Raw genomic sequence first — 14,456 nt, 5'->3', positions numbered from 1 at the left:
CACACCACTGCACTTTCAGCCTGGGAAACACTGTGAGACTCCATCTCAAAAAAAAAAGAAAGAAATTCATAAAAATGAGATTCACAGTTCTTACCACATATCACTCAGTGTGTAGTTTTCTGACAAATTAAAGAATTATCTTAGAACTTTAGTGATAGAATACTGGTTTAAAAAGCTCAATTTGTTAAATCCCTAATTGAACTCCAATGTTTCAAGAAAAAATACTCAGGACAAAACCTGACAATTATACTGTAACATTATGTTTTAATATTTATTTGCATTTTTAAATCGGGTATCAAATCAAGGAATTTACATTCCATTGGGACTTCTTCAGTATTATACATATTACCAGCACATCAACTACTTCCACACTCTCACCTATTTAACAGAACTTATGTGATGCAAGAGTGACAGTATTGTTACTACAGAAATTTGCAGTAATGATAAAATGAAAAAACAACCCTGTCTATTTCAATATTTGAATAATTACTACTGACTTCACTGTTGGGAACTTCTGCCACATGTTATGGAGAGAATGCCATAAATATTTTCCACTGCTTAAGACGAAAATTGTTGTAAAAGAAAAGGGAAATATAATTCATACTAATTCTAGTTTGAGGAGTAGAATTCTAGAGGAAGCCCTCCCACAGAATTCTGCAAAATCATATTAATACAGTATTTATTAAAGAATGGTTTTTCAAAATTAGTGGAACTGAAATATAGGAAAGGACTGCTGAATCAGAAACTTTTATGTATATATTAAAAATTTGGGGTATCCAATTTCAACAACCTTTACATTAACTTCTGAATAACAGTCTATTTAAGCTCCATGATTTATGGCTAACATCTTTAAATTTGGGCAAAAATGTTTGCTTCTCAAAAAAAAATTATTAAAACTAGAAAAAAATACAAACTATATATTTAAGAAAAACAAAATTAGATGTTTGCCTTTTGTGGGCCATTTCCAGAAGTTGAAGTAGTTTCATGAATTGAGCACTCATTTGGCACAACATCACCTCCTGTATCAACTTTACCACAGTGGTAATAAAGAGCTGAATAAGCCTATATTTAAAATAATGAAATATAATTAAACAGATACACGATACTTTTAAAAGCCACTTATTTATTCTTCAAAAAGGTGAGCTGGTATCAAAAGTTTCAATGTAGGCTGTGTTGAAATTCAATTGTATTACTTCAGAAATCTTGTTTTAAATGAAAAGTTGAAATACATTAAGGCAGCCTTTTGTTTTAAAATGGCTTCCAGAAATCAACATAATCAGAAGTAGAAGGACTCTAAGAAACGAACGCAGTAAGGGAGTGTTTGAGAACTTTAGCACTTATTATATCCTTCAAATATCCAATTGTGATGCAAGACAGCAGCTCTGGTGTGTTAGAGGTAATACTTTTGGTTTTATTACTATTCTTATGGGTAATTAGCAGCAAAACATTTCTGTTTCTCTTCAACAAATTTTTTATGGCTGGTAAAGCCAGAGGCATATTCTAGGCAGATACATGCCAATTCTAAAGCCACATTAACACTACTATTCCTGGATTATATCATCTATCAACAAGTAACTGAACACTTATCAGATATGTGGACCAGCCATTGTTTCAGCACACAAAAACCTGAGAGAGAAAAAGGCACTGTTGCTCCATGGGAGTCTACAACTGGGTTAAAAACAAGGTAACAAAATGTAAACATTAATATAAGGCACCATTTAAAAATATCTATAGGCATATATGAAATGGAAAAAAAATCAAGAAAGATGAAGTATGTTTCACTAATTCACTTTACTCAATAACCCCTTTCGCTATTCAACAGGCCACTGTGAAGGCATCTTAAAAAAAAAAAAAGAAAAACAAAATTATTCATATATTCCTACACGTTTTCAAAAACACATGAGATATACAATACTGAAGCACTTATCATGTTGGCTCCTTTGTTATTAAAATGAAAGAAGCGAAGAGTAGGAAAAAGAAGTACTTTATGTTTCTATTCCCTGACGTTTTTGTTGTTACTTCTATATATAAAACCTCACTGCTTTCTCAATTTTCTGGAGTTGGCACTGCGGAAATCTCAAAAGATACTAGTTCTTTCAATTTATTATTTATTACCATAGATATGATTATGGATCACAGATACACTCATATCTATAAAAAGAGGCCCAGAGAACTATTATCCTCAAGCAGCCAGTTAAAATAACAAAAAATTGTAATTCTGTGCTCTAAGAATGGGGTAATAATTTTATTTCATTCTATCTCCCTAAAAAAAAAAACTATGAAACTCAGTTTGGATGTTTCAGCTATTTGATAGCAAACGCAAAAAAAAAAAAAAAAAAATGCTGAAATACAGATGGACACACCAAATCTCAGAAAACTGTTCTACAGAAAAGTTATTGCTATGTATATTACTATCAAGATATTACTCTATTACTTCTAAATAATACAGAGGGCTTCACTACAGACCAATTCTAAGTGTTTTCTTAAATTTTAGGTACATTCCTCTAGATTAAAATGACTATTCAGGCAATTTGTATAAACAAGTTAAAGGCCTCAATAATATCTGAAAGTAAAACATTTTACTCCCTCTCCAATTACCTGGTGATTATATACAGGCAACTGGTATCCAGTGATGACCTGACCTGGTGAACTTGGATAAGTAGGATACGCCTAAAAGTAAGTTTACAGAAAGAATGAATTAATACGGTAAAACATTTTTTTAAATTAGAAAGAAATATTATTCCCAATATAAAAAAAAAAGAAAAACTTGAAAATATTTCTTACTTTTCTATATACAACAATGCAGAATTCTAAATGAATGACTTCAGGGAAAAAGAAATATTCTCTGTCAAGTGCTAAGTCCCTTTGCGTGGCGCGGGGGAACAGACAAATTACAAAGAAGTGACTATTTCACCAGGCAAAGTTTACCTTACTGGGTACTTATTCCCACCCAAAAGTTATTTCTTAGACAGGTGATAAGGCTCCATTAAGACAGATTTCAGTGTAAGTTAATACATTTGCTATTTATTTGTCAATATACTTCCAGACAGTTTTGTGTTTGACAGTATTATAGGTTAATATGTAGTTCTCCTACAGATATTATGGTATTTTCTGTACTTCATTTTTAAAAACTAAGGGGAGTATATAATCCAAAACTGCAGAAGAGGCAGTACAATGTCTTCATATTTCAATAAATATTTATTGTTTGAAAACATATAGGTAGCAGCATACATGAATACACCCAGATTCACCATGTATTGGCTCATCGTGAATGTTAGAAAAAAGTAGGGCTGTTTTTCTAGCCATTGCTCAGAGAAGGAAAAAGAAGAAGAGGTATACCCTACATGTTTCAAGTACATGGCAAATGTCAACAAATGAGAGACACTGAAGAACTATCACTACTATTTTGTTACTTTATTTTCCATCAAGGAAAATATCTTTTAAACTAAGACATAAATAAGATGAACTAAGAAGAAAATAAATATTATTTATCACCAGTAAGTGATAGAGTATGTCAAATCCTACTTTAATTATCAAATTACCAGGATCAGAGAAATCAGATGCCAGAAATTCACAGGATTTATAGGTATAGTAAAACACATCAGAAATCTACACATTTCAGAACCAGAATTTTTCCAGCAGTTTATATGAGCAGTCATCTGGAAATCACAGCAAGTAAAGAAGAGCTAGATGAACTGCTAACCTTAGGGAACAATAAACTAGGCAGAAACCTAAGAACAGTTGCTTTCAAATATTTTTGCAACTAGTTACAAGTGGGGAAAGAAGCTTGGGTGTTTTAGAGGTAATACTCCTTTTTATTTGTATTCTTATTTAAGAACAATTAACAGCAAAACATTTCTATTTCTCTTCCACATTTTTTTTTTGTGTGTGTGTGTGGCTGGTAAAGCCAGAGGCAGATTCTAGAAAGATACATGCTAATTCTAAAGTAATATTAATACTATCTTTCTTAGATTACTCACTCTATCAACAAGTAACTGAACACTTATTATGTGGACCAGCCACTGCTTAAGCACACAAAAACCTGAGAGGGAAAAAGGCACGGTGGTGCCCATGGGAGATTATAATTGGGTTAAAAAGAAAGTAACAAAACATTAATATAAAGCACCACTTAAAATATTTATAGGCATATATGTTATGGAAGATAATCAAGAAACAATAGGAAGTATACGGTAGGCTACTTCACTTTACTAGAGGTGCAACTTACCTCCTTTGACCTCCAACAGGCCACTGTGGTGGCATCTTAAAAACAAAAAAAGGAAACCAAAATTATTCAAATATTCCTACACATTTTCAAAAACACATGAGATACATAAAATTGAGGTACTTATGCTGACTCCTTTATTATTATTATAATAAAAGAAACAGAATGGAAAAAAGAAGTACTTTATGGTTCTAATCTCTGACATTCTTGTTGCTATTTCCACATATAAAACCTATTTCCTCGATTTTTTTGATTTTGGCATTGCGGAAATCTCAAATATGTTAGTTTTTTGAATTTATTACGATGGATATGATTATTGGTCACAGACACAGTCATATCTATGAAAAGAGAACCAGAGAACAACTATCATGAAGCAGTCCGCTAAAATGAAAATAAATATAATTTGAATTCTGTGCTCTAAGAATTGGGTAATAATTTTATTCACTCTATATCCCTAAAAACTTCATGAAAGTCGGGCTGGATATTTCATTCAGCTATTTGACAGGAAAGGTGAAAACTACATGCTGAAATATAGAAGGACACCAAATCTCAAAAGACTGTTCTACAGAAAAGTTACTGCCAAGTATATTCCTGTCAAAATACTCCATTACTGCTAAGTAATACAGAGGTCTTCATTCTAGACTAATTCTAAATGTTTTCCTAAATTATAGGTATATTTCGTGAGTTTAAAATGACAAACTATTCAGGAAATCTGCATAAACAAGTTAGAGGCCTCAACAATATCTGAAAGCAAATCACTTTACTCCTTCCTATATTACTTGATAATTATATACAGGTAACTGATATCCAGTGGTGACCTGCACTGGTGAATATGGATAAGTAGGAAATGTCTGAAAATAAAGTTTATAGAAAGAATGAATAAGATAAACTATTTTTTAAAATTAGAAATATCATTCCCAATATCACAAAATATGAAAACTTTAAAATATTGTTTTTCTATATACAATAATGCAGAATTCTAAAGGAATGACTGACTTCATGAAGAAAAATATTCTCTGTCAAGTGCTACATTTTGGGTGTGAAGCGGGAACAAATGATAAAGTAGTGACTATTTCACCAGGCCAAGTTTATTTATACTGTGTACTAATTCACACCCAGAAGTTATTTCTTTCACTGGCAATAATGCTCCATTAAGACAGATTTCAATGTAAGTTAGATTAATACATTTGCTATTTCCCTGTAAAGATACTTCTAGACTGTTTTGTATTAGACAATACTATGAGGTAATATGTAGTTTTACAGATGTTATAGCTTTTTCTGTACTTCATTTCGAAAAACTAAGTGCAGTATATAATCCATAACCACAGTAGACATAGTATAGTATATGTTTCAATAGATACTTCTTGTTTGAAAATATGTAGGTAGTAGCATACATGAATACACCCAGATTCAGTAATAGCTCACAGTAAATGTTAGAAACAAGTAGGGCTTTTTTTTCTAGCCTTCGTTCACAGAACGAAAACGCAGCAGAGGTATACCCTACACATTTCAAGTACATGGAAAACGTCAACAAATAAGAGATGCCGAAGAACTATTTCACTATTATTTGGTGACTGTATTCTCCATCAAAGAAAGTATCTTTTAAACTAAGACATAAATAAAATGAACTAAGAAGAATATAAATGTTATTTATCACCAATAAGTGACAGAGTATGTCAAATCCTACTTTAAATATCAATGTAACCAGGATCAGAGAAATTAGATGCCAGAAACTTACAGGATTTACAGATACATACTAAACCACATCAGAAGGCTACCCATTCCAGAACCAGAATATACCCAGAAGTCAGCAATTTATATGAGGAGGCATCTCGAAATCACTTAAAATAAAGGATATCTAGATGAACTGCTAACCTTAGAGAAGAATAAAGTAGGCAGACACAAAAGGGGAGCTGCTTTTATTCACTTTAGGAACTAGTTATACGGAGGGAAAGCAGCTCAGGTGATTTAGAGGTAATACTCTTGTTTATTCCTACTCTTAGCTCTCTTGTATAAATTTACCATAAGTTAATTAACTAGTCATTTATTGATATTCTTTTAGATATTTGAAAGGTTTTGATAATATAAATAAATATTGTTGTACATAAAAAAAGTAATTAACAGCAAAACATTTCTGTTTCTCTTCAAGAAATTTTCTCTTGCTGGTAAAGCCAGAGGGAGATTCTAGAGGGATACATACTAATTCTCAAGCCACATTAATACTACCTTTCTTAGATTACATAGTCTATCATTATGTGGACCAGCCATTGCTTAACTACACAAAAACCTGAGAGAGAAAAAGGCACCGTTGCTCCCTCTAGAGTTTATAATTGGGTTAACAAGAAAGTAAAAAAATAAAATAAAATAAAACAATAATATGAAGAACCACTTAAAAATATTTATAGGCATATATGACATGGAAAAAAAGCAAGAATGAACAGGGAGTGTGTTTGGCTAATTCACTTAACCTCAAGTACAACGTAACCCCTTTGCTCCCCAACAGGCCACTGTGGTGGCATTTTGTTTTAAAAAAAGGGAAATCAAAACTATTAAAGTATTCCTACACATTTTCAAAAACACATGAGACATACAATATTGAAGTACTTATTCTGCTATCTCTTTTTTTTAAAAAAGTAACAGAATTGAAAAACGTTAAGTACTTTATGTTTCTAGTCCCTGACGTTCTTGTAACTCACATATATGAAACCTCCCATTTTTCCCAATTTTCTGGAGTTGGCGTTGTAGAAATCTCAAAGATACTAGTTCTTTCACTTAATTACCATAGATATAATTATGGGTCATAGATAGTCATATCTATGAAAAGAGATCCAGAGAACTACTATCATGAAACAGCCAACTAAAATAAAAATATAATTAGAATGCTGTGCTCCAAAAAGTGGGTGGTAACTTCATTTCATTCTATCTCCCTAAAAAAATTCATGAAAGTCAGTATGGATATTTCATCCAGCTATTTGACAGTAATGCTGAAAACTACATTCTGACATAAAGAAGGGGACACCAAATCTCAGAAAACTGTTCTACAGAAAAGTTATTGCCAAGTATATTCCTGTCAAAATATTACTCCATCACTTTTAACTAATACAGCGGTCTTCATTCCAGACTAATTCCAAGTGTTTCTTAAATTTTATGCACACTTCACTAGTTTAAAATGACCAACTATTCAGGCAATTTGTATAAACAAGTTAAAGGCCTCAATAATATCTGAAAGCAAATCATTTTACTCCCTCTTACATTACCTGAAAATTATATACAGGCAACTGATGTCCAGTGATGACCTGAACTGGTGAATCTGGATAAGTAGAATATGCCTGAAAATAAATTACACAGAAAGAATGAACTAACATGGTAAACCATTTTTTTAAAATTAGAAAGAAATATCAATCCCAATATAACAAAAATATGAAAAATTTGAAATACTAATTATTTTCCTATGTACAACAATGCAGAATGGTAAATGACTGACTGATGAAGAAAGAAATATTTTCTGTCAAGTCCTACCCTTGGATGTGGAGGGAGAACAGACAAATGACAAAAGAATTGAGTATTTCACCAGAGTAAATTTGCTTTACTTATACTGTGTACTTATGTCTACTCAGAAATTATTTCTTACACTGACGATGAGGCTGCAATAAGACAGATTTCAGTTTAAGTTAAATTAATACATTAGCTATTTGCCTGTAAAATACTTCTAGACTGTTTTGCATTTGACAATATTATAGGGTAATATGTAGTTCTAGAGATGTTACAGCTTTTCTGTACTTCATTTCGAAATATCAATCCCAATATAACAAAAATATGAAAAATTTGAAATACTAATTATTTTCCTATGTACAACAATGCAGAATGGTAAATGACTGACTGATGAAGAAAGAAATATTTTCTGTCAAGTCCTACCCTTGGATGTGGAGGGAGAACAGACAAATGACAAAAGAATTGAGTATTTCACCAGAGTAAATTTACTTTACTTATACTGTGTACTTATGTCTACTCAGAAATTATTTCTTACACTGATGATGAGGCTGCAATAAGACAGATTTCAGTTTAAGTTAAATTAATACATTAGCTATTTGCCTGTAAAAATACTTCTAGACTGTTTTGCATCTGACAATATTATAGGGTAATATGTAGTTCTAGAGATGTTACAGCTTTTTCTGTACTTCATTTCAAAAAACTAAGCCCAGTATACAATCTAATACTGGAAAAGAGACAGTATAATGTCCTCTATGTTTCAATAAATACTTACTGTTTGAAAACATATAGGTAGCAGCACACATGAATACACCCAGATTCAAAAATGGCTCATAGTAAATGTTAGAAACAAGTAGGGCTTCTTTTCTATCCATTGTTCAGAGAAAGAAAAAGAAGAAGACGTATACCCTACACGTTTCAATTACATGAACTGTCAACAAGTGAGACACACTGAAGAACTATTTCACTACTATTGTGTTACTTTATTTTCCATCACAGAAAATGTCTTCTAAACTAGGACATAAATAAAATGAACTAAGAAGAAAATAAACTTTATCACCAGTAAGTGATAAGAATATGTTAAATCCTTCTTTAAATAGCAAAGTAATAGGAATCAGAGAAATCAGATGCCAGAAACTCATGGAATTTATACATACATTAAACCATATCAGAAATCTACCCATTCCAGAATCAGAATATATCCAGAAGTCAGCAATTTATATTAGGAAGCATCTGGAAACCATTTCACATAAAGAATAGCTAGATGAATTGCTAAACTTAGAGAAGAATAAGATAGGCAGACCATAAGGAGAGCTGCTTTCAAATACTTTAGGAACTAGTTATATGGGGGAAAGCAACGCCGGTGTTACAGAGGTAATACACTTTTTAATCCTTATTTAAGAGTAATTAACAGAAAAACATTGCTGTTTCTCTTTATCAAATTTTTTATGGCTGGTAAATCCAGATGCAGATTCTAATCAGATACATGTTATTCTAAAGCCAAATTAATACTACCTTTCTTTGATAAAACCACATGAGGTCTACCTTTCTTTGATTATATAGTCTATCAACAAGTAACTGAACATTTATCATTATGTGGATAAGCCCTTGCTTAAGCACACAAAATCCTGAGAAAGAATAAGGCACTGTTGCTCCCATGGGAGTTTACAGTTGGGTTGCAATTGTAACACATTAATATAAAGAACTATTTTAAAAAATTAATAGGCATATATAATATGGAAAAAAAATCAAAAAAGAAGAGGAAGTATACATTTCACTAATTTGCTTTACCAGAGGTACAACGTAACTCCTTTGCTCCCCAACAGGCCAATGTAGTGGAATCTCAAAAAAAAAAAAAAAAAAAAAAAAAAAAAAAAAGGAAACCAAAGTTATTCAAATATTCCTACACATTTTCAAAAACACATGAGATACATAATATTCAAGTACTTATCATGATGGCTCCTTTGTTATTATAAGAAAAGAAATAGAATGGAAAAAAGAAGTACTTTAGGTTTCTAACCCTGACATCCTTGTCACTTCTATAAATAAAACCTCGCTGTTTTTCCAAATTTTCTGGAGACGACACTATGGAACTCTCAAAGATATGAGTTCTGTGAATTTATTACCACATATATGAGTGTACGTCATAGATATATTTTTACCATTGAAAAGAGACCCAGAGAACTACTATCATGCAGCAGCAAGTTAAAATAAAAATATGATTATAATTATGTGCTATAAGAATTAGGTAATAAACTTGATTTCACTGTATCTCCCTAAAAAACTGAAGAAAATCAGTCTGAATGTTTCAGCCCTTTGACAGAAAAGATGAAAAAATACATGCTGAAATAAAGAGTGGAATACCAAATCTCAGAAAACTGTTCTATGGAGAAGTTATTGCCAAGTATATTCCTGTCAAAATATTATTTCTTTACTTCTACATAATACAGACGTCTTCATTACACTTAATTCTCAAAGTGTTTTCTTACATTTCAAGTATATTTCACTAGTTTAAAATGACAAAATATTCAGGCAATTTGTATAAACAATTTGAAGGCCTACATAGTATCTAAAGTAAAACATTTTGCACCCTCTTCAATTACCTGATAATTATATACAGGCAACTGATATCCAGTGATGACCTGCCATGATGAATTTCGGTAAATAGGATATGCCTGAAAATAAATTTCACAGAAAGAATGAATGAATATGGTAAAACATTCTTTTAATTAGAAAGAAATATCATTCCCAATATAACAAAAATATGAACTTTAAAATATTAATTAATTTTTCTATTAACAACTAGGAAGAATTCTAAATGAATGAATGTCATTAAGAAGAAAGAAACACTCTCTCTCAATTGCTACCCTTTGGGAGGCGAGGTAGAACAAATGATATAGAAGTGACTACTACACCAGGCAAAGTTTACCTTATTCATACTGTGTACCTCAGCCCACTCAGAAGTTATTTCTTATACTGGTGATAAGGCCCTATTAACACAATTTCAATGTAACTTAAATTAATACATTTGCTACTTCTTTGTCAAAATACTTCTAGACTGTTTTGTATTTGACAATATTATAGGGTAATATGAAGTTCTCCTACAGATGTCACGGCGTTTTCTGTATTTCATTTTGAAAAACTAAAGGCAGTATATAATCCAAAACTGAAAAGAGACAGTATAATGTCTTCTATGTTTCAATAAATACTTATTGATTGAAAACATATAGGTAGCACCATACATGAATACACCCAGATTCATTAATCGTTCACGTGGAATGTGAGAAACAATTAGGGCTTTTTTTCTAGTCACTGTTCAGAGAAGGCAAGAAAAGTAGAGGTATACCCCTACATTATTCAAGTACATTGGAAATGTCAACAAATAAGACATTGAAGAACTATTTCACTACTATTTTGTTACTTATTTTCCATCAAAGAAAATGTCTTTTAAACTAAGACATAATAAAATAAATTAAGAAGAAAATAAATGTTATTTACCACCAGTAAGTGATACAGTATGTCAAATCCTTCTTTAAATATCAAAGTAGCCAGGATGAGAGAAATTAGATGCCAGAAATTCATGGGATTTATAGATACAGTAAATCAGAAACCTACCCATTCCAGAACTAGAATATATCCAGAATTCAGCAACCTATATGAGGAGGCATCTGGAAATCATTTCAAGTAAAGAATAGCTAGGTGAACTGTAACCTTAGAGAAGAATAAACTAGGCAGACGCATAAGGACAGCTGCTTTCTAATACTTTTGGAATTAGCTACATGGAAGGAAAGCAGTTCAGATGTTTTAGAGGTAATACTCTTATTTTTTGTTCCTATTCTTCTTTTGGAGTGCAGTGGCCAGACCTCAGCTCACTGCAAGCTCCGCCTCCCGGGTTCACGCTATTCTCCTGCCTCAGCCTCCCGAGTAGCAGGGACTACAGGCGCCGCCACCTCGCCCGGCTAATTTTTTGTATTTTTAGTAGAGACGGGGTTTCACCGTGTTAGCCAGGATGGTCTCGATCTCCTGACCTCTTGATCCGCCCGTCTCGGCCTCCCAAAGTGCTGGGATTACAGGCTTGAGCCACCGCGCCCGGCCCTATTCTTATTTAAGAGTAATTAACAACAAAACATTTCTGTTTCACTTCAACAAATTTTTTTTACAGCTCGTAAAGTCAGAGGGAGATCCCAGGCAGATACGTGCTCATTCTAAAGCCACATTAATACTATCTTTCTTGGATTATATAATCCATCAACAAGTAACTGAACACTGATCATTATGTGGACTAGCCATTGCTGAAGCACCCCAAAGCCAGAGAGAGAAAAAGGCACTGTTGCTCCCATGGGAGTTTATAATTGGGTTAAAAACAAAGTAACAAAACATAACACATTAAGAAGGATTTTTTTTTTTTTTTGACAGATTCTCACTCTATCACCCAGACTGGAGTGCAGTGGTGCCATCTCCGCTCACTGTAAGCTGTGCCTCCTGGGTTCACACCATACTCCCACTTCAGCCTCTGGAGTAGCTGGGACTACAGGCGCCCACCACCACGCCCACTTAGTACAGATAGGGATTCACAGGGTTAGCCAGGAAGGTCTTGATTTTCTGAACTTGTGATCTACCCAACTAATGATTTATAAACATTGGTAGGGCATATATGATGTGGAAAAAAATCAAGAAGGAATAGGGATATATGTCTGGCTAATTCACCTTACCAGAGGTACAGTGTAACTCCTGGGCTCCCCAACAGGCCACTGTGGTGGCATCTTGATAAAACAAAAAAGAAACCAAAATTATTCAAATATTTCTATACATTTTCAAAAACACACGAGATACACAATATTGAGGTACTTATCATGCTAGATCGTTTGTTATCATAATAAAAGGAACACAATAGAAAAAAGAAGTACTTTAGGGTTTCGAATCCCCGAAGTTCTTGTTGTTATTTCTACATATAATACCTCACCTTTGAACTAAATTTTCTGGAGATGTCATTGTGGAAATCTCAAAGATACTAGTTCTTTGAATTTATTATAATAGATATGGAAATGGGACACAGATATAGTCATATCTACGAAAAGAGACTCAGGGAACTACTATCACGAAGCAGCAAGCTAAAATAAAAACATAATTGGAATTCTATGATCTAAGAATTGGGTAATAATTTTATTTCACTCTATATCTCTACAAAATTCATTGAAGTCACTCTGGATGTTTCAGCTCTTTGACGGCAAAGATGAAAAAAAAAATACACATGCTGTAGTACAGAAGCGGACATTAAATTTCCAAAAAATGTTCTACAGAAATGATATTGCTTCATGTATTTATGTCAAAATTCATTCCATTGCTTCAAACAATACAGAAGTTTTCATTAAAGACCAATTCTAAGTGTTTTCTTAAATTTATGTACATTTCACTAGTTTAAAATGACAAAATATTCAGGCAATTTGTATAAACAAGTTAAAGGCCTACATAGCATCGGAAAGTAAAACATTTTGCTCCCTCTTCAATTACCTGATAATTATATACAGGCAACTGATATCCAGTGATGACCTGCCATGGTGAATTTTGGTAAGTAGGATACGTCTGAAAATAAATTTCACAGAAAGAATGAATGAATATGGTAAAACATTCTTTTAATTAGAAAGAAATATCATTCCCTTATAACAAAAATATGAACAACTTTAAAATATTAATTATTTCTCTATACACAACTATGAAGAATTCTAAAACAATGACTGTGGTTAAGAAGAAAGAAACGTTCTCTTTCAATTGCTGTCCTTTGGGAAGAGAGGGAGAACAAATGAAAAAAGAAGTGACTACTACACCAGGCAGAGTTTACCTTATTCATACTGTGTACCTCTGCCCACCCAGAAGTTATTTCTTATACTGGTGATAAGGCTCTATTAAGACAGATTTCAATGTAAGTTACATTAATACATTTGCTATTTCTTTGTCAAAATACTTCTAGACTGTTTTGTATTTGACAATATTATAGGGTAATATGAAGTTCTCCTACAGATGTTACAGCATTTTCTGTAATTCATTTTGAAAAACTAACGGCAGTATGTAATCCAAAACTGAAAAGAGACAGTACAATGTCTTCTACATTTCAATAACTACTTATTGATTGCTATCATACAGGTAGCAGCATACATGAATACACTCAGAATCAGTAATGACTCACGTGGAATGTGAACAACAAGTAGGGCTTTTTTTCTAGTCATCGTTCAGAGAAGGCAACAAAAGCAGAGGTATACCCTTGCATTATTCAAGTACATGGAAAATGTCAACAAATGAGATACTGAGGAACTATTTCACTACTATTTTGTTACTTATTTTCCATCAAAGAAAATGTCTTTTAAACTAAGACATAAATAAAATGAACCAAGAAGAAAATAAATGTTATTTATCACCCGTAAGTGATAGATACTTTCTTGGATTATATAGTCCATCAACTATATAAAGAAGGCAAATCCTTCTGTAAATATCAAAGTAGCCAGGATGAGAGAAATTAGATGCCAGAAATTCACGGGATTTATAGATACAGTAAAACACATCAGAAATCTACCCATTCCAGAATCAGAATATATCCAGAATTCAGCACTCTATATGAGGAGGCATCTGGAAATCATTTCAAGTAAAGAATACCCAGATGAACATGTAACCTCAGAAAAGAATAAACTAGGCAGATGAATAAGGACAGCTGCTTTCAAATATTTTTGAAACTAGCTACATGAGGGAAAAG

The 14,456-nt window shown here is 32.5% G+C and overlaps 1 protein-coding gene across 1 annotated transcript in view; it reads right to left on the bottom strand.

The window, feature by feature from the left end:
* Window positions 1-936: 936 nt before the first annotated feature.
* LOC108515894 (deleted in azoospermia protein 2-like) overlaps window positions 937-14,456 on the bottom strand; it is a gene marked incomplete at its 5' end in the record, with an annotated part of 33,196 nt that continues 19,676 nt past the window's right edge. The window contains 8 exons of the mRNA XM_017853077.1: window positions 937-1,062; window positions 2,599-2,670; window positions 5,002-5,073; window positions 7,480-7,551; window positions 9,503-9,553; window positions 10,315-10,386; window positions 12,424-12,474; window positions 13,223-13,294. Coding sequence (XP_017708566.1) covers window positions 937-1,062; window positions 2,599-2,670; window positions 5,002-5,073; window positions 7,480-7,551; window positions 9,503-9,553; window positions 10,315-10,386; window positions 12,424-12,474; window positions 13,223-13,294 — 588 coding nt within the window. The remainder of the gene's footprint in view (window positions 1,063-2,598; window positions 2,671-5,001; window positions 5,074-7,479; window positions 7,552-9,502; window positions 9,554-10,314; window positions 10,387-12,423; window positions 12,475-13,222; window positions 13,295-14,456) is intronic.

This window comes from Rhinopithecus bieti, unplaced genomic scaffold, assembly GCF_001698545.2.
Source record: "Rhinopithecus bieti isolate Rb0 unplaced genomic scaffold, ASM169854v2 scaffold_36712, whole genome shotgun sequence".
Taxonomy (NCBI): Eukaryota; Metazoa; Chordata; class Mammalia; order Primates; family Cercopithecidae; genus Rhinopithecus; species Rhinopithecus bieti.
This window is presented reverse-complemented; position numbering and strand designations above follow the sequence as displayed.